At 53.6% G+C, this 19,550-nt stretch overlaps 4 protein-coding genes across 4 annotated transcripts; 2 read left to right on the forward strand and 2 right to left on the reverse strand.

Annotated features, from left to right (window-relative positions):
- Nucleotides 1-1,375: 1,375 nt before the first annotated feature.
- On the forward strand, nt 1,376-4,144 carry V2A60_002521 (transcription factor domain-containing protein; the record flags this gene model as incomplete). The annotated part of the gene is made up of 5 exons (XM_083253870.1): nt 1,376-1,621; nt 1,747-2,924; nt 2,972-3,090; nt 3,140-3,374; nt 3,430-4,144. 5 exons carry the CDS (start codon nt 1,376-1,378, stop codon nt 4,142-4,144), a joined length of 2,493 nt encoding a protein of 830 aa, XP_083109996.1.
- An 802-nt stretch (nt 4,145-4,946) lies between these two features.
- V2A60_002522 (uncharacterized protein) lies at nt 4,947-6,890 on the forward strand (the record flags this gene model as incomplete). Its single annotated transcript, XM_083253871.1, has 1 exon — nt 4,947-6,890. The coding sequence occupies one exon, from the start codon at nt 4,947-4,949 to the stop codon at nt 6,888-6,890; it is 1,944 nt and encodes a 647-aa protein (XP_083109997.1).
- Nucleotides 6,891-9,010: 2,120 nt separating this feature from the next.
- Nucleotides 9,011-9,973, reverse strand: V2A60_002523 (uncharacterized protein; the record flags this gene model as incomplete). Its single annotated transcript, XM_083253872.1, has 1 exon — nt 9,011-9,973. One exon carries the CDS (start codon nt 9,971-9,973, stop codon nt 9,011-9,013), a length of 963 nt encoding a protein of 320 aa, XP_083109998.1.
- Nucleotides 9,974-13,220: 3,247 nt separating this feature from the next.
- On the reverse strand, nt 13,221-15,110 carry V2A60_002524 (uncharacterized protein; the record flags this gene model as incomplete). The annotated part of the gene is made up of 1 exon (XM_083253873.1): nt 13,221-15,110. One exon carries the CDS (start codon nt 15,108-15,110, stop codon nt 13,221-13,223), a length of 1,890 nt encoding a protein of 629 aa, XP_083109999.1.
- Between the last annotated feature and the right edge of the window lie 4,440 nt (nt 15,111-19,550).

The raw sequence follows: 19,550 nt of genomic DNA on the forward strand, positions 1-19,550 counted from the left end.
GCTCCGCGACGCCGGTGAACCCATGGCAATTCGGCCTTCCCAGCTGACCCTGACGAGAACGCAAGTGCCCTTGATAATCCTACCCTTTAAACCTGGCGAGATGCGAGATGAATGCCGATTGCCGTAGCCAATAGGCGCGGGTCATCGGCGGCGGCGCAAGCCCTGCCGGTTCTGCGTCGGGCTGCACAGCGGCAGCCCGGTAGATGCGGCCAGCTCACTGTGACCTTGGGTCTTGATGGAGGCGGTCACCAATGATATGAAGGGCATGTTTACGTGTTTTGGCTAGATCATCATCAAGCTAGAGTCATTCTAGAACCGGTAACATCGATTTGACTGCGCAAATGTCTTGCTTCCCAGACGACCCCAGTAGCCGTGTTGGCGCATCAACTAACAGGCGTTGAGTATTCCCAAGACACCCTTCACACAGAAAATGGATAATTCGCTTTCCCCTTTCTGGTTCCCTGTTTTGCTAGGCGGTAGTGTTTGCTAGCCTGCCAAGAGCAGCCACTGGGCAGCTAGTTTCATCTCCTCGGCTCCTCGAGCGTGAGCATTTGCGAATTTTGTTTTTTGAACCTTTTCCATCTTTCTTTTTCCAGGACCCAATATCTTGATGGGTACAATCCATGTTATATAACCCACCTCCGCCCGTTATTGAAGACTGAAGTGGCAGCAAAGCCCGCCGACTGAGTGCCTCTAGCGTCATAGCATCACGTCCCCCACATACCCGCACTTCTCAGCTTTCACCTCTGTCAGTGGGCTGCCAACTCTCACCACCCATTTTATCACCAAGCAATCGCCTAGCTGCAGCTTTTCCACATTCCAATTCCACCGGATTCTTCTTTTTTTCCCGTTGACCGCTACATCTCGGATAGACCGCAAGCTTTGCCCAGTATCCGATCCCCAAACGGCGGCTCGCCCAACGCTCCCCCGATCGCAAACCCCACACTTGCAAGCACGCCGCCAAATCACTAAGCTACGCTTTGCAATATCTACTCCCTCGCCGCGCCTGGTTGCTTGTATCGCGCCAATTGATCGCCCTGCCAATCGAATCCATCACCGTCGCCTACACACGACCGCCTTCGCGCTTTTGCCGCTCAGCTGACAGGCATGAGCGGCGCCATCTTCACGACCATAGCTGGCCGCTAGACCATCCACCTCCAAAGCTCGACTGCGTTGACGGCCTCCTCGCGAAGAACATATCCCTATCCGCGGTTCCCTCGACCGCCCATGTAGATACGTTCGTTCCGACTCGCAGTCTTCCCGCGATCGTCCCATTCTGTCCATCGGTACCGGGTCCGCGTGGCCCCAACGACGGATTTTGCTGTGTTCACTTTACCGCCGCGCCAGCCGGCCATAATTGCGTGCTTCTGTCCTGATGGATAACGACAGCAGCGGGAGCACCCCGTCCGGCCCGAGCAAGCCTTCGACTGGCAGCACACCACAGGGTCGCTCCGACTCGGCCTCTGCTGCCACGCCTCAACCGCCATCCTCCTCGTCCTCCTCACGGCCGCTTGCCGGCCCTTCGTCTACCGTCCATAGCTCGCAAAACTCAAAACGGCGTCGCGGCCTGGGTATAGTCACGCCGAACGCGTGCACCGAATGCCGGAAGAAGCGCGCCAAGGTACGTGCTCCTCGGGCACTGTTTCATGGCTCACGGCTGCGTGCTCAACCCTACAAGCTACTCTGCTTGAACATGCCTGTGAGCTAATTCCACGCGAATCTGTTTGCTAACATTGTAAACCCTAGTGCGATGGCAGCAAGCCTTGCGGTCGCTGCAAAGCCCAAAAAGTCGACTGCGTCTACGAGATCCCCATACGCCAATCTAAAGAAAATCTCCGCACGGAGATTGAGCAGCTGCGGCAGCGCCAACGTTCCAGCGACCAAGTATTTTCTGCCCTGGTCCGCTCCAATCTCTGGGAAAATGTTTTGGATCGCCTGCGCAATGGCCAGACCGTCGACAGTATCTCTGACTGGCTGGGCAACAACCTGCCGTCTGACGTTGATCCCGCCAGCGCGCAAAGCTCTGCATTTCCGCAGCACCAGGTTGGAGACAGCTTGACAAGCGGCGATGCACCCCGCGGCTCCATCATGTCCGTCGCAGACTATGGTCAGGGAGCCCCGGGCATGGCTTCCATGAGCCTCAGTCCTCCACAACCTCACGCGGCATTTCACGGCGACCCGAGGCAGTCTAGCCCCTGGCAATTCTCAGCACACGATCCTGCTGCCGCCTCGGGATCCACAAGAAGCAACTCCCTCGCCGATGTCAGAAGCATGGCTTCTGAACTTCACGGCCCGCCCCAGACCCGCGTTGGCCATTGGGCCGAGAACATGGAGACAGACATCACTCCCGAGAGTCAACTTCCGCGCTTCCGCGGCCTCGAGCAGGTCCTCTCACCGCTGAGCGACCCTGAGATGCAGCGCAATTCCTCCGGTACCTGGACCAGCATCACGGGTGATGTAAATTTGGTCCATCATCTGCTGGCCCTGTACTTTTGCTGGGAGTACCCCACTTTTGCTTCCCTGAGCAAGGAGCATTTCCTCCGGGACTTTCAAGATGGCCGCCATCGATACTGCTCGCCCATTCTCGTCAACGCCTTGCTCGCTTTGGGTTGCCGCTTTTCTACTCAACCTAAAACAAGAGAATTTCCCAATGATCCATATACTTCAGGCGACCACTTTTTTAAAGAGGCTCTGCGACTCCTCAATTCCGAGCCGGACCAGCACTCGCTCACTGTCATCCAGGCCTTGGGTATCATGTCTATCCGCGAGGCCAGCTGTGGGAGAGACTCGGAGAGCTGGTACTACTCTGGCCAGAGTATCCGCTTAGCTATCGAGATGGGCTTGCATCTGTCCCAGGAATCTGGAGACATTGACGAGATGGCTGTGCGGTCCGCTACATTTTGGGGTGCTTTCGCTCTCGACCAGTACGTTTTCACTGCCCCTTGCCTCTTTCTTGTCTAACACAACGCAGCGCCTGGTCTCTCGCCACAGGCTCTCTCCCGCAGAGCTCCTGCTTTGCGCGGCTACCGATGAAGCCTGGTATTATTGCCGATATCGAGTCGTCTCTATGGGTCCCCTACACGGATGATGGTGAGTGAGAACAAACCCTGGACCCGCCGACGCCCACTAACATCTCCAGGTGCACCTTTGCAACGATCATGCGAGCAACCTTCGAATGTTAGATCTGTGTACAAATGCTTTTGCGAATTGAGCGAGCTCGTCCACCAATCCCTCTACATGCTACATTCTCCCGGAAAGCCGTTGACAGCCCGAGAGCTTCTCAACATCTACACTCAGTACCTCAACTGGTACGACAGGATACCCGAATCGCTGCGGTTAGGCCACAACTTTACCCCAGCGGTTCTCTTTGCACAGTACGGCTTACCCTAGCCTGCACCTCCGCTCCCCTACCAAGCTAACTTTCGGCAGTATGTACTATCACTTTGCTATTTTACTCCTCTTTCGGCCCTTGATTAAGCTGCGTATCATTGGCTCCAAAGTCTCACCTCGAGACGTGTGCTCCCAGGCTGCCGATGCCATTCAAAATCTGCTCAAATCATATTCACAATTGTACACACTACGGCGGACGCCATCATTTGTCCCATACTTTGTGCTCACATCAACAATCATGCACCTCGCCATTGGTGCCACCAAGCTTTCGTCCGATTTAGGCGGCAACACCTCCACAAACACAAATGCCATGGGCGAGAGCGCCAAGATCAACCCGCGCGTATCCGATTCACTGGCTCAAGGTATCGCAGACCTCGCGGAGATGGCGCCGTGCCACCAATTTGCCGAGCAAGCCCTCAATATCCTGCGTTTTCTTGCCAAGAAGTGGAATATTGAGGTGGAGTTTGGCGGCACCAACAAGGCCGTTCCCGACGATTACGAGAAACTTCTCAAGCCATACACTAGTAGTCTCAACTTTTTTGCCCCCAACTTCACAGCGGAGGACTTCATCTGCCGCTGGGGCACGGCGAGCATTGTTGCTGACCCCAATATACCGGCCCCTGGTCAAGGGACAGGCCTGCAAGCTGCCGCCGACAACATTGAGAATCCATTGTTCTGGCCCTTTCCGATGCAAGGGCGACCGATGCTGCCCACCGGGCCAGAGCTGGAACAAGCAGGTTTTGCCATGATGTAAACGTTGATCAGCAACTAAAAGTGATTTTCAAAGAATGGTGTTGGCTGGCTGTGACTTTTACGGAGTATGACAAAAGCTACGGAGATGGTGATTTGATCTTGGATTTTTTTTTGCGACTCTGGAATATGTGAGGAATTAACACTAGTCAAAACTAGCTTTTACCCTCTTCAACTATTTTGATATCCCATTTTGGATGAGCACTCGGGCTATACAGGCCTAGAGGCACGTACACGTACAGCCCCAGGTAGTAATTGATGATGCAACTAATGGAGACCATGAATGATTGGAAGCGTGCGCGCATGAGCGGCCTCTCTGTGTTCTACAACCTACTGGCGTGACGGACTACTGTACAGCCTGTTAGGCTGAGAGAAAGTGGAGAGCATACAAATGCAAGTTGGTGTTACTTGCAGGTAGAAAGAACGGTGAGAAAGGATGTAATTATTCTCCCCTGATAACATGAAGGGCTCTAGTCTAGTGGGAGCGCGGGATTCCATTATATCATAGCGCAACCGCGACGGTTGTGGTATTGCCAGCCCAACCTACTGCCTCTTTTGAATAGATAACGCCTCAGAGGCCCATCCACACAAGCTGGACTCGGCTGGGCTAGCGAAACGGTACGGTCCGCACCAGAGCCTTGTCAGCCGTCAAGGGTACCACTCTACGACCCCTCTCTCGGTTCAGAGATTGATGCAGCCTGAAGTGGTGGACTTGAGAGGCCGGCTCGCTTGGGAGCGGGTATCATGCGTCCCGATTCTCGTATATTTAGTCTTGGACCAAACACAACCACTAGTTACCGGGGACCATGGCTACATTATCCGGTACCGTGGACATCCTCGCCCTCGCCAAAGATGCTTTTCAGCTCTACCACATCTACCGCGGCGCGCAGGATCGTTATCGCGCTCTTTCGGAGGACATTATCGGCCTCGAGTCCACACTCAAGGTTCTCGGCAACAAACTTGTCTTTCAGGGGACCGGCGGCAGCAGCAGCTCAAGCCCTGCAGCTCGACAGAATTTGAAGGTCAGCGACGCAGCCCAAGATGGTAGTGGTGGCGGCCTAGACATTGAAGAGACTGCTGCTCTGCAGCATCTTATTCACCAGTCACAAAAGCTTCTCCAAGAGCTTCACGCGCGCGTGCCGGCGACCAAGGTTCCTCGCGGTCTCTACCGCCTCAAGTGGTCGGAAAGCGAGGTACTGTCGATCCGTTCGCGCATCACGGCGCTGAACAGCAGTATTGCAGCCTTCAGCAGCAGCCTGGTCGTCTCGCACGTTTCCTTCTCGGCGCGCACGGAGCACTCACAGCAGCAGATCTTGAGCACATTGCGTGAAGTCCTCAACGCTGTGCAGAATGGCAAGGACAGTAGACCGCCAAGCCATGCAGATTCTCCTGCTGCTCGCATAGATGACTCTGGCGTCCCGCCAGATGAAGCATTCTTGCAGAACCTCGTTCATGGGATGAGAAGACACGGCGTATCCGACGTTCACCTCGATGAGCACGGAGAGCTGGTAGTACGCTCGGTATCTCCCGGACCAAATGTGACTTTTGGATATAAGCCCGAAAAGTCCTCGGAGGCGAACAAGGGAAAAGCATGGGACGGAGGGGCGGTTACCTACGAGGTCCTCTCGGCAGTCTGGGGACCCCGTGTATTGACCAAGCGGATACAACGCATGCTCGACAGCCACATTGCCACTAAGAGTGGCCCAATGGAATTTGTCATTCAAAACGAGATTATGGGTGGCGATCCGCTATTTGGACATAGAAAGAGTTTTGTCATGGTCTGGCGCAAGCTCGCAGTCTACGACGGCCGCATCCTGCACTCGGAACCGCAATGCGTCTCGGGTGAAGAGGACGACAGGATTACGCTCTTCCTCGACGCGCCTCTTCCATGCGCCGAGCAGCAACAGCGGGCGGACAGCCCCGTCAGCCCACCAGAAGGCACGACACAGATTGTGCTTGCCAGTTGGTTCGATGTCGACGTGACAGCGCGGGTCGCGACCCTCGTCGCAAGTGGCCAGACCAGCATCATGGCCACCAGTGACAATCTCCACGCTGCCGACCCCAAGCTGGGACACGTGAAAACCTTGTCTGTCTGCTGGACGTACGCTCACGGCCCGGGCGCTGCGCTGCCCTCAGTCACAGAGTTCCAGACGGCCACTGCCCTGGACGGTCAGCATCTCGACGTCCCGCCTCGCCTAAGCATACTGTGTGCGAGAAAGGGCGACCTCGACATCACAGACCTACTTCAAGCCATGGTTACGGGGCATCAAACACTCACTATTGATACAAGTGACACGGTCCTCGCCATACTCGACCCGCGACCCGGTCTCGAGAAGACAATCTCTGTGGTATATCAGTACGGTTCCCGCGTCGCGCAGCTTGCTGTGGTTGGCGGAGAGGAGTGCATGGTTGAACTGACTCCGCACACGTTGAGCGGCCGCTATGATGATGATTGCGTGTGTATATTTGACTTGGACGCCTCGGAAGAGGTTCCCATTGGAGAAAATGGTTCAGGCCAGGCAGACGCGGTTCTGGCAGTAGTCTGGGGCCTGCAACCGCTGCCACTGGAAACGACGTCTCTCCGAGAGGCGCTTCAGCGGCGGCTTTTGCCTTGTTGTAACGAATTCTTCGGGTTCGACGGATGGTACGGTATGGTCAAGACATGCCAAGTCTTTTTGCGGAGGGGTGGTTCAGTGAGATGCCTAGTCGCGTGGGAGGATGACGACTTGGATTTGAGTTGTAATGGGTAGAAAAAAAAGAGAGAACTCACGTTTCGCCTCCATTGTGTGAAACACGTTGTGTTGGCGCCACCGTGATTGCCCGTTCCTGGTCCACAAAGCCAGGGTAATACTGTTCATTGTGAACGGTCCAGTATAGCACCACGCAGGTTTGACGGCTGCACTGGGGTTTGAGAAGATATGACCGCATCAGGCAATACCTGTGCTGGCGCTGAACATTATCACATTTATTGATAGACGAGCTGGAACGATGGAAAGTTTGAAAAGGCATGATTGATGCTATAATGACGGGCTACTTACCTCAGTGTGTTGTTGTACCGTGTTCATCAGTAAAGAAATGATGCTGCATGCTGGCTGTGCGCTGAAAGCGGACCGCGTGGTTAGTGAGAAGCATGAAAGAACAACGTTGAGTTTATGACATGTTAGGGAGCACAAAATTGGACTCTGTGAACCCAGTGCATCAAAAAGCAGCAGTTTGGAATATGGTACGAGCACAACAGGCAACAGTACATATCAAGATCAACGCAGCATGTGTGGCTAGTATGTATACGAGCCCTCTTTGTCGCCCTCTTTGTATCGCGGCTTGGCATTGGGCCAGCTTCCCCTCAAGGCGTCTCACGGCCGAAGTCTCCGCTCCATGAGAGCCGATTCCATGATTGACTGGTATTCTCCTGTGTTGTACAGCTATGGGCAGGGGACTATAAATGGCTTGCTCAATACCAACATTGCTGTAGAAGCCAGCAGCCTACTCTCATTCTCCTCGCCCAAGATCGCCAAGCCACCGTGAAAAGTATCATTTCTAGTTACATCACTTGAAATAGTCGCCATGAATGTTTTTTGGGCTTTACTGGCTGCCGCTGCCGCCGAATCCGGCCATGCCGACAATAAGTACGTGTACTTGCCCGCGGATCAACTCTTGCATCCAAACCTCGACGTGACCATGACCGCTTCGCTCAATCACGACCCTAGCCGCACTCTATTGAGACCTGGTGAGAATTTTCACGTGAACCCTTCATCTTCATTTCACAAACCAGCTGACGGACTACAGCTCCTCGACACACAATTGAACATACTCCCATCTCCTGCATCCAGAGCCACGACTGGTCGAAGGAGATATCTGGCTGCGGCAAGACAATTCATGTCGCGCAATGCCAAAGGCTTTGCCACTGTGCCGGTGTTTCTGGCCAAGTTCTTCCGCAGTGTAGGCACTTTGATGGATGCGAGTCAAAAAAGGTGACCAATGCCTGCGTCGGCGATGGTTTATGCTACTGCAGCATCCCGTATTAAAGCTTCATTGAAGCGCTGAAATAGTAGCATGCGTTCCCAATATCTAAGCCTGAAAGGCTACATTTGGAGTGATAGACAGGTAGAAAGGCCTTTGGTTGATCATATCACGACCGGGGGGGAGGCGGCAAAGTGACGGAGATGGTAGTGGGATGCTAGATTAAACAATACAGCTTCCTTCAGCTGAAAGTGCGATATTGGGCTTGAATGTGCCGACGAGTTTTGAAACGTAGAAGTAGACGAAAAGCCAGGTTCTTAGAGATGCTGTCGCCTGTTGCTGTGCATGTCGCAGGTAACGTAATTCTGTCGTTGTCAGGCTCTTAGGCAACCAGCATCTGGTGCAAGTTGAATGCAGTACAACGGTCACACCATGACGCCCCCAATATTGCGAGAACTCTCAGTCATGGCTCAAATGTAAGGAATCCCCTTCCCGGCGCCGGCAGGAAGCTTCCTCGTCTGTAACTGCACACAACAACTTTGGAACCATCAACAGCGCTGGTTGGCGCAACGCCTACGATACCTATCAATCCACTCGTGCCAGTTCTTGGATAAAGGAGAATTTTTTTTTTAAAATATCTTCAGCCATCTAAGCTAGCCAGTCCCAGACAAAAGCCTCCACAAACCATATCGCACGCGAGGGTCTATCCATGCGTAACCCAGCAAACTAACCATCAGCGAACTGCGATGCCACATTCTTGAGGTCCAACGCCATCGCAATAAGCCTCTGTGTCCTCTACAACCTAATCTCTTTTGAGAGATAGACTTTCGAGTAAAGATACACATAATGCCTACCAATTGTCTGGAACCGGTGCGCCCCTCTCAGAAGGCAAACCTACTCCTTTGCCAATTTAGTCGCGCATGCGGCTGCCGCGTACCTCGCTGCCGCTGGGTCTTCGCTTCGACTTGGTCCTGTTGCTTGACACATTGCTGATGGAATCTGAGGGCGCAACCGTGGACGGGGCGCCGCGGATGCTGCGGCCTGCGACGCTGCTCGCCGCGTAGCTCGGCGGCGGCGGCGGCAGCTGGCGCAGGCGCGCCAGGGTCCCCCCGGCCTTGGAGCCTTCCTCAATCACCGACGGAAGGTAGTTTCTGACAATGGGACTGCCGGGGGAGACTTGGGAGACTCGGGACCCAACGTCAGAGCGGCCGCCGTCTTGTCTGCTCGCGTGGCCCGAGCCCCGAAGAGTCCGAGAGGATGAGACAGCCGAGGCATTGCTGCCGCCCGACGTGGACCTTGTGCTGGTCCTGCCCGACGATGAGGGCGGCGGCATCAGCTCCCGGGGTCTGACGGTGCTCGCCCGGGATGGTGCCTCTGATGGCGGCGGCATCAACGCCCGGGGCCTGGCGGTGCTTGCCCGCGATGGTGCCTCGGACGGGGCGTAGCCGCCGCCGCCTCCGCCTCGACTCGACGAGACGTGCGAGTATCGCGAGCTGCCACCCCGGGATGGTGCCTCTGACGGCGGCGGCATCAGCTCCCGGGGCCTGACGGTGCTCGCCCGGGACGGTGCCTGTGACGGCGCGTACCGGCTGCGTTCGTCGCCGGCCGGCACGAAGGAGGGGGAGTATTGGGAGCCGTCACGACTCCACGGAGGCTCGCTCCGGTAGAGAGAACCGGCGTCCGACGACGCGACCGAGTTTCCGAGGCGCAGCTGGCCCATGGAGTTGCCTAGCCCGCCGCAATGGCACGTCCGCTGCACAAGGCTGGATGACTGGATTGAAACGCTGTTGGGGGTGACGCTGACGTTGAGCTCATTCCTGGTTCGGACGGTGCAGGTGCACGATTGCCGACCATATTCGCTTCCGCTGGGCATTTTGGGCCACCTTTGCACCTGTTTATGGCTTTGTTCGCGCTGTGTTGTTTTTGTTTCTTGGCAAACCTGTAGTAGCTGCTTGCTCCTTGTTCCTTTGGGGACGTCGTGGTATGCTTTGTCGCTTCTTCTCTACCTGTGGCCAAGAAGGGCTGGAGGAGTTCTGTATTTGAGTGACTTGAGAAATAACAGAGATGCCTTCGACATAAAGGATCACGGCTCTACTGGTGAGCTGCGCAGGAGAATAGAGTCAAAGGAGCTGTACGCAACGGCCTGTGAAAGAAGAAGCACTGGCTGCTGGTGAACTAGCTTGTGGCCCAGAGAAGGGGGTGGTTTCCTCTGAGTATTTATAATTGCCCCGACTAGTCATTTGTAAAGTTTCGACGCGCCGAGGAGGACTCTCGTGATTCACGTCATGTTTTGGCTGTCCTGGACAACGACCTATGTACCCCCGTCGACACACCTCTATGACCAGCCAGTGCGCTGTTATACCACGATGGAAAAATCAAAGCAACAAAGCAACGCTCGAAACATCGGGTCAGCTATTCATCGATTCACCATCACGCGACCCGAAGCTGCAGACAATTTCTTTGTGCTCGAGCGGCTGTACGGCCCTTCAGACTGCTATGATTGAGAACCCAAGATTAAGACGGTTGTTCGTCCTACACGGGCGTAGGCTACAAATTCACCAATTTCAATAGGAAAAAGGAAAGCAAAGAACGGAGTATTAAAACAGTTTTGGAATAAGTCAATCTACATTCACTCATGTACACAGGCCCAAAAATAATATTTTCTGCAAAAATGTTGCTTCCTCTAGCACACTGTCTTTATAGTGTTTGGTATATATATGGTGGGCAGAGAAGAACTCCGTACAACAGTATATATGTACCACCAGTATACTCCGCAGGCCGGGCACGACCCTTTGTAATAATGCGCTCCCTTTCTTTGCGTACCTTTGACCCCATGTCCAATACAACACGTGATGGCTGCTACCTAAGCCGATTTCATTAGCAGATGGCAAGCTGGTTCCTTTCGCGAGGCGCACGCGCACTACCGCCTTCCAAACTTCCTCGAAGAGGTTCTCACACAGTCCAGATTTGGCAGCAGACCAACGGCTAACACAGTCCAGATTTGGCAGCAGACCAACGGGCTTCCGCAGAACCCCGATTTCGCCAAAGTATTAAACATTATGATGGAGATGGATATCCTTCTCAAAAGCCCGACCCGCAGTGAACTGGTTTGAGCGACATACGAGTCTGCGAGGGCAGGAGAGTCAAAAGGAAATGACCTTCAGGCTTTTTTCGGCGCTGCCGGCCTGCCTCGACCAGAAACACTCCTCAGCCATCTCCCGCGGACCCTTCTACCAAGCAAAACAGGCGAGCAGACAAGGAAACATTGGCTGGGTCAACAGCCATTTTGAAGACTCTCCGAGGCGACTGCCTATGACAGGACTGATGCCTCTTTGCAATCAGGCTCAACTTCGATGAAAAAGCGATCAAACGTCAGATAAAATCGCATGGGCGTGCCATAGATGATGACGGACAGCATCTTCATGAAGGTATAATCACAATTGGAGGTTGCCCAAATTCGACAACATTGATTGGTGGAGGCAAGAATTGATTCATAAATTGTTTGTTTTTAACCCTGTTGCGACGCAGTCGATAACTCACCCACACAGGATGAAACCTGTGAAGCCGTATTGAAGATATTAAACATCTTTGATAATGGTGTCACTCGTCTCATTGAAGGTCCCAACTGCGAAAGACTTCGCAGCGCATTGACGCTTCCACACACCTCCACGAAAGCTTCGAATATTCTTTGGTGGCTTTCAAATATACTCCAAACAGGTTGACGACTGAGGAAACGCAAACCAAATCAAACCATCCTTCCTCAGCTCCTTTCTGGATAACCTGCTACTCATGACCCGCTCTTTATCCCCAAGATAATATGGAGTTATTGAACAGCCAATGCCTCGTCTCCTCGCCGTCCATCACGCCATTGCTCCTATCCTTCACCTCTCTGCCGGCGGACTTTACCTTGATGAAATCCTCAAACTTAACAGGAAAGACCATCTGCCTTCGGCTGAGAAAGCCTCGCCTGAAGATCCAGTTGTCTGGGCAGTATTTTGTTCTTTTGGCTTTAGCGATCATGGTCTGTCTCATCCATTGCACGCCTCGACCGATCATAGCACACGAAATCCTTGCAAGCTATGTATATAGTTCGCTTGGGCCGGTTAGATCAGACTTGGACACCATCAGAGCCGGCGCAAAAACTGCCATCCCTATGTTTTTCGGTGAGCTTTTGGGGGCGGCTCATTGGTTTAACGGAGCGGTCACCTGAGCATCGTCGCCGACTAGCACGGGTGTTGCGCACAGTTTTTAATATACAATGGAAAGCTCTGGCTATTTCCTTATACGCGAAGGTTTTATTGCAACTGCCTTTACTGAGAACTGTATGTAGTAGGCCTTTTCGCTTGATCCGGGCCAGATTTTCGCGTCACGGAGGAAGCTGGTTAAACCAGGAGCGGCACAGTCAACGATGAATGCGTTGAGCTGGCGTTTGGACATGGGGCAAAAGCTTAGTTCGCAAAGCTACGTTTCAGAATTGGAATGTAGATAATGGTAGTTTCCGAATTTTTGTATTGCAAATCCTCAAGATTTTCCCAAATAGAGAGTGTGAAGTAGGAAGCAACATTTGAGCAGGATCAATACCACCTGCATTCTACCTATAGCCAACAAGCTAGAAAGTTCCAAAATGGAAACGGAATCAATTGCAAAGGATACTTGACAGGAAACTTTTTTCACGACAACCTCCCAGGAAGGAAATGGAAAAAGTCCCGTTTTATCCAAAAAAAGAAGAGAGCATGCACTTTACCGATCCAAGCAAACCCCCCAAAACGAGAAAAATATCCTGTACTGGCTGTTTTCCTCTCAAAGCGCAGCGGAAATTAGTCATTATCTATACATGGTGTATATAAAAGAGGTAGTAAAATGCGCGCAGGATTAAAGCAAGTGTCTGTCAAGACGTCGACGTCGATAGAGTCATCAAGGAAAGTCGATGGAGACGCGTCTCCATAGTGAACGTGGTAGAAAAGATAAAAAGAGATGCAAGGTGCGATACCTCATGCCGGTGAATTCCAAGGTTCGTTAAATAGAGAAAGACGACGCCGTCGCCTTGGGATGTGTATATAGTTGAACAAGTGTAAAAGGAAACAAAATAAGTAGCAGCAAGCATTCAGATGACGCTCGTATTAAGCAGAGGTGACGCGGGGATCGGGAAAGTAGCCCATCATGCCCCAGTCGTTGCCAGTTTGAGGCGCGCTGCTTGATGCTGATTGCTGCGAGGGTGTGCTGGCGAGCATAGAGTTGGTCATCGAGGCCCAGTCCCCAAAGCCACCCGTGGCAGGCGAGTACTCAAAATCCATCATAGCGTCGCTGTTTCCCGGAGGCGGCGGCGGCGGAGGAAGATCTCGCTTCTCGTAGTTGCTGGCTTGTGACGCAAGCACAGGGGGCGACATGGTAAGCGGTGAGTTGGATGCCGAATCTGGCGACTGGCGTGGTATTTGAAATTGCTGGCTAGTAGGGAACACGTGGGTTGTCCGGAACTGCGACGCGACAAAGGCAGCTTGGTTCGGATCGCTGGGCGTTGACTGAAGCATGGACGAAGGTGGTCGCATCTGACCAAAGGAGCTTTCTGGCGTAAATTGCTGTTGCTGCTGAGGAGCAGCGGTCTGCTGGGACGGTGAAGGGGTGGGCGAGGGTATGCTGCCATTGTTGGTCATGACAACGTCTGCCAAATCGTAGGCGACGGAGACAATCCATTGGGCTTCGGCCTCGTCGCCTGAGAAGAATTCCAACAAATCTTGAAGCTGCCCTGGACTCTCCTTCTCCAAAAAGCCTTGCGCTCGACCAGTCTTACTGGGATGCCAGCTGAACTGCGGCCGCCTTCCGCCGTAGGAAGTGTGCTTCTCGGCGACCAGGGTGTCCCAGGCGGTGTGGATGAGCGGTTGGTGGAGGAGGCCGTATACGACTCGGGAGTGCATCCAATCATTTTTGCCGAGACCAGACTCGAAGTGGCGCGCAACATGCTCGACGTGGCGTTCGCGGGCAGGATGAAGGGCGGAGCAGAAACCGCAAGCCCAGTACTTGCGCTTGCGCAGAAACTTGACCACCTTTTCGGCGTGGGGACACGTCTTGCATCCGTGGCACTGCTTGTGATGCTGATTGAACGAGTTGGAGCCCCAGAAGCTACGGTTGCAGCCGGGTTCAGGGCAGGGGTACTTTCTCCAACGCTCGTGGAACTCGTCTTCGTGTCTCTTCCAGTCGTATTTGCGTTTAAAGCTAGTTTCGCAAGAGGTACACCAGTAGACGTTTTGCTTGTTGCCATTCGAAGGCGTCATCTGGGACCCGTTGATGACTGGAGCGCCGCTGGCGGAAGTTAAAGGGGGCCCCATGGGCCGGTTGTTGCTGGCACCGGACTGCCATGACATGGACGAACGAGCCGAGTTAACGGACCACAGAGAAGCGTGACCAGAGGAGCCGGAGCTTGTTGACGAAACAGATATCCTGGTACGGTGAGCGTAAGGGTACGAGGGCGGCAGAAAGACGTTGGCATCGGGCTGGTCTTGGATAGGCATGTACTGGGCGCTGGCAGGAGAGGCATGGAGTGCAGGGTTCCAGGTCGGAGCAGAACTGGCATTATCGTGGACGGACTCGGTCTTGATCTCGGGATGGTGGCCGCCGGTGGGCGTGGGGGTTGAAGAGGCTGTCGAGGGAGAGGAGGCGCTAGTATTCGAAGAAAAGGAGCCGTGGGAGGGGAGGGCGGAAGGCGATCGCGAAGGTGGCGGAGGAGGCGGTCCCTGAGGTTGAGGCGGAACCTGGAGAGCATTGGAGGGCTGGGAGGCGGCGAGAGTGGACTGGATAGGGAAGCTGAGCTGTAGAGGCGGGCTATCCTCTACCCACTGGTGAAGAAGGTCCTTGGAGATGCCCGAGTCAATGAGGACCTGGAGGTTCTTCCGAGCCTCGGCAAGAACATTTTGAGCGCTAGGGTCGAGCTGTGAGTCTTGCTGTTGCTGCTGCTGCTGTCCTGGGAGCGGGGGGGATGAGTGCCCATGAAGCTGGTGATGTTGCGACTGATCCATTGCGGCGTGGGGTTCAATCACATTGACATTGATTGTTGTAGAATGTTGACTGAGTTAACAAGGCGAATTAAGTTGCAGATGCTGGCGTAAAAAAGGTAAAAGTCGGGCGCAAAGGGTTAGAATGGATGTTTGACAGGTGAAATTTGGACACGAGTGACCTCGGCGTCAATTGCGCGGAGAAGAATAGCTAACGAGCGATGGTGATGGTATACAGCGAAAAACGAGCGTAATAGTACTGGTAGTAGTAGTAGCAGTAGCGAGTGGTGAGTAAAAAGCGAGACAAATGTCTTGGGCTGACTTCGACGAAGCGCGATGGTCGGGGCAAGCGGTTGACAAGACAAAGGGGCGAGGGTGTTGCGGTAGTGAGCGAAACGAGGTCTGGCGCGAAGAAGAAGAGAAATGGAGAGGTAGATGCTGGTGAGCAAGTCGCATGAAGTGGAAGAGAAGGCGAGGCCCAGGCTCGAGAATCGAGGGGACTCGCAAGGGTAATATGGCGAGACAGGGCTGAGCGGGTTGAGAGCGAGGAACAAGAGAAGCACAGGAGAAACAAGAGAGAAGATTGAGCAGGAGAGAGCAGGGAAGAAGCAGAAGTACTCTATAGAGAAGAGCCCGGCGAGGTTAGTGGCCGTGGTGTGTGAGTGGGTGTTGTATTGTGTGTGCGTGCGTCTTTGCTGGGGGGGGGCGTGGCGTGTGTGAGAGCACTGGGAACAAACACAGACACCAAGGTCAACAAGGCGAGAAGGAAGGGGGGGTGGTCAAGTGAATTGAGCTGCAGAGGTCAAGTGGGCAGATGGTCCAAGACAGGCTTCCGGAAAGAAGAGAGACGGGGAGGTGTGAAGATGAGGAAGAGTGGGCGAGAGATACCGACTGAGTACGGATAGCGAGAGAGAGGATGAGAGAGGGTATGTGTATGTGAGTGGCAGGGGCAGGGACATGGGAAGGGGTGTGTGAGTGGTGAGAGACGACGGGTCTTTTGATGATTCCCGGGGTCCAAAGAGACAAGTCTACCAAACTCAGAGGGTACTCAGTACGACAAGAGTGAAGACGAGAAAGAGGGAATTAAGCGGCGGCTTTTGACCAGGAGGGCAGCTGGTAAGTACTGTGTCGTGTCTGTCCATGGGTAGTTTAATGACTTGAGAAGAGGAGGGGGGGGAGAGAAGGGGGTGTACAGAGTATGAGTACGGATACTTGGTACTACTGATAGTTGGTTAGAGTTGGGGACCTGATTGTGTTAGTGCATGTTTGGCCCAGCAAGACAAGGGACCAGAGGCAGGGGGATAAGCCCAGGAAGGGGGGTTACTGGGGCCCTAAAAGGGGTGGCTACTGGACAGTGGAGAGGAGAGGTCCTGGGGTGACTGTAGTCTGTATGGGGCTTGATTATGGACCATTGGGGCTTTTTGGGTAGAGTTTGCAAAGACTCTGGGAAGAAGCCCTTTGGGGGACCGGTCTTGAGAGGGCTTCTTGGGAGGGTCTTTGGGAGGCGTGAGAGGGGGCCCTTGAGGTCGGAGCCAGGAAGAGAGGTTCTAAAGGGAGGGGAGCAGAGAAAGAAAGGAAGCAGGTGAAGTAGCATGAGGTGGTTCAATAGTTACTGAGTACTCAGTAATCCGTACGTCCAACTGGTCGGGTAGTTACTTAGTGAGTGTATAGAAGGGGGGGGGGGGGGTGCTAGCTAAACAGGTTGGGTTACTCAGTAACAAGGCCATCAGGGGGTGTGCCGCGCCGCTGCGAGTTGCCTGCTGGTCAAGCACACTTATCAGTATCCGTACTGAGTGTGCAGATTAATCCGCACACAAAGGTACGGAGTACTCCATACGGAGTACGGAGTAGCTTCAAGGAAACTGCCGACAGGGCGAGAAGAAAGGCAGCATGATGCGACACCTACGCGAGCCAAAACATGGTGCAGGAATCAACAGTTGGATTGAATATATTATACTTTTGCCGAGATGACTGCCTCAATATCCCATCGGCAACAGCCTACTGCTTAAATAAAATTGCTGACGGAACGGGAGCGGGCGGCGCTCAATCAAGACACTGCCGATGCCGTGCGACAAAAGTTGAGGGGGGGGGGGGGGGGGCATTGCGGCTAAATACTGGCCAGTACATGGTTACTGGCTGGCCAACTTGGGGTACCTACGAGGGATACTCCGTACATCGTGCAGACAACAGGGCAAGCAATGATAAAATTCAAGTTTCCAACCTCCCTAGCCAGGTACCCGGACCAGGCACACGGCGCGGCCCTAGCCCAGCATGGAAGAAGAGGATGTGCAACGCATATCCATCCATGCTCTTGGCGCGCCCGCCACCCCAATCAAGAACCAGGCAATCAGGCACAGTGCATGCTCAGTTGTGCAAATGCCGCCTTGTTTACGGTTTAGTTGGCTGGCTAACGAGTTCTTCAAGACGATGCCAATCTCACGATGCATGCGCTGCGTGCGGCAAATGAGGAGGGACTTGATGACGCCTTTTGCTCTTGCTACTACGTTCCATCACCGCCCGGGGGTTTTCTTTTCTCTTCTTGCAATTTACATGACGACTTTATCAGTCAGCTAAACATGGTATGCAGCAAACCATGGTTCCAAGTTTTTTCTCCCTCTTCATCGTCGTATGCACAGACGCCTTTTTAATAAGTAATCCGCTGTCCCGAATCGACTCGGTCTTTGCTCTCACAAGAGCCGACTTGACAACTATACTGACTACTACTCAGTACTTTTCCAAACGAGGCTGTGTATGAAATAGCCTCTAATTATACAGAAAAACTCCGTCATGCAAAATATCCACATGGTCAGCCCAATGCATCCGTGCACCAACAGAAACACCTCCCTGCCGTCGCCTGCTCCATCTTCCACGCTACTGCGGCGCCGGCATATCCTCATCCCCTCCAATCGAGGCCACTGTCATTGCAACCCGAGTTTACAGAGTCGGCAAACCCATGTTCCTGCCCGGACGTCACTTTGACTCTTCTCCCGTCCTTTCTCCGCGCGCTCGCGCTGCGAGCTCTCTCCGCCTATGCCCTCTACCTACTGGTACATCATCACCAGCCCGGTCCCGTCTTTGCATGACATGCTCGAGTATTTTTAGAAACCCTCATTCTTGCCATTTCCCCTCGTGAACGACAAGTCTGAAGTCACTTGTTTCACGGTCCCGCTTCTACCAGTACAAAAACGACTTTTACTTGGTACTCACTCAAAACCCGCACACACACATTCCCAAATCGCCGGATCTTATGACTGCTACTACTAATAAACAAAAGCCAGCTCCGCCCCGCCCTTTCCGCTCCCGCTTCAGCATTTCTGATTGATTCACTCGTTTGGCGCGGAAAAGTCAATTGCTGTCCCGCCCCCCTGGTCCCTTGGCACTAACTTAGAGAGAGACGGAGAGAGAGTTAGGTAGGTATGTATTCATGTGTGCATTTGTGTGGTGTGTATGCCCGCCTTCTCTATAGATGACTTTGTCACCATCTTCTTCTTCGCCGTCCAGCGAAACGCGACAGCGTGGGTGTTGTGTGCGAGCTCTCCTTGTCCCCTCGGGTACTACTCAACTCCTACGCAAAGCTGGTAATTTGGTCGGCATTTTCCAGCCCGTCTTTACCGAAGCGAACAAGCCTTCCCTGCCAACAATCGCGCCCTACTCACCCTACCATGCCCAAGAGGTTGTTGTAATGGCAAAACACAATGCACATTTTATACTCACCCCCTTGGCAACTGGTCTCTGCGCCTTTGTCTTCTTTTCCCTTTTCAGAGCCCCTCCTGCCTGGCGCGCAATGCAGACAAATGGCGGTTGAGGCCCGCCAGGCTGGCGATCCCAACGTCCCAGGAAAACATGGTTCTCATGACCAACCCGCCCACTTGGACCCTCTACTTACTGCTTAGACACTCCTTGCAAAGAACACACGTTTGTGTTTGTGACTTTGCATTTGCTCCATCAAGTTCTGACTCTCTGATGGAGTAGTGCTTGTACTTGGACCTACCTTGTCGAACAATTGGTCACCGCTACAAACTTGTACATTCGGCGCCGTCATTTTTTGTGCCCCCCATTAAACAACTTTGCCTTTCTCTGCTTGTTTTGCAAAATGACATCAAGCCCAGTACAGCCCAGTGGAAGGGAGGGGGGAGAAAGTGGCTTCAAGCCAAGCTGGGGGAACGGACCTCGAGGCACCCCCCACCCTTCTGTAATTTGCACGGGTAGTGGCACTCAAAGAATCCCATGCTGCACAACAGGAGGGGAAAAAACAACAAACTTCGAATCAGGGAGCAAAGGCAGAGAGCGGGAAACAAACTCGTTCCTCGCGCGGGCGGGAGCCCACACAATCATCGCGCATGCATATCTCGCGTGTCTACGGACCATCCAGCCGGCCAGAGTTGAGCCGCCTCCATGAAGCCATGGGACTCCAACGCAATTACGTAGCACGCGTAGTTTCAAGCCTGCTCTCTGTCAGACGAT

Source organism: Cordyceps javanica, chromosome 1 (assembly GCF_051103115.1).
Source record: "Cordyceps javanica chromosome 1, complete sequence".
NCBI classification, from domain to species: Eukaryota; Fungi; Ascomycota; class Sordariomycetes; order Hypocreales; family Cordycipitaceae; genus Cordyceps; species Cordyceps javanica.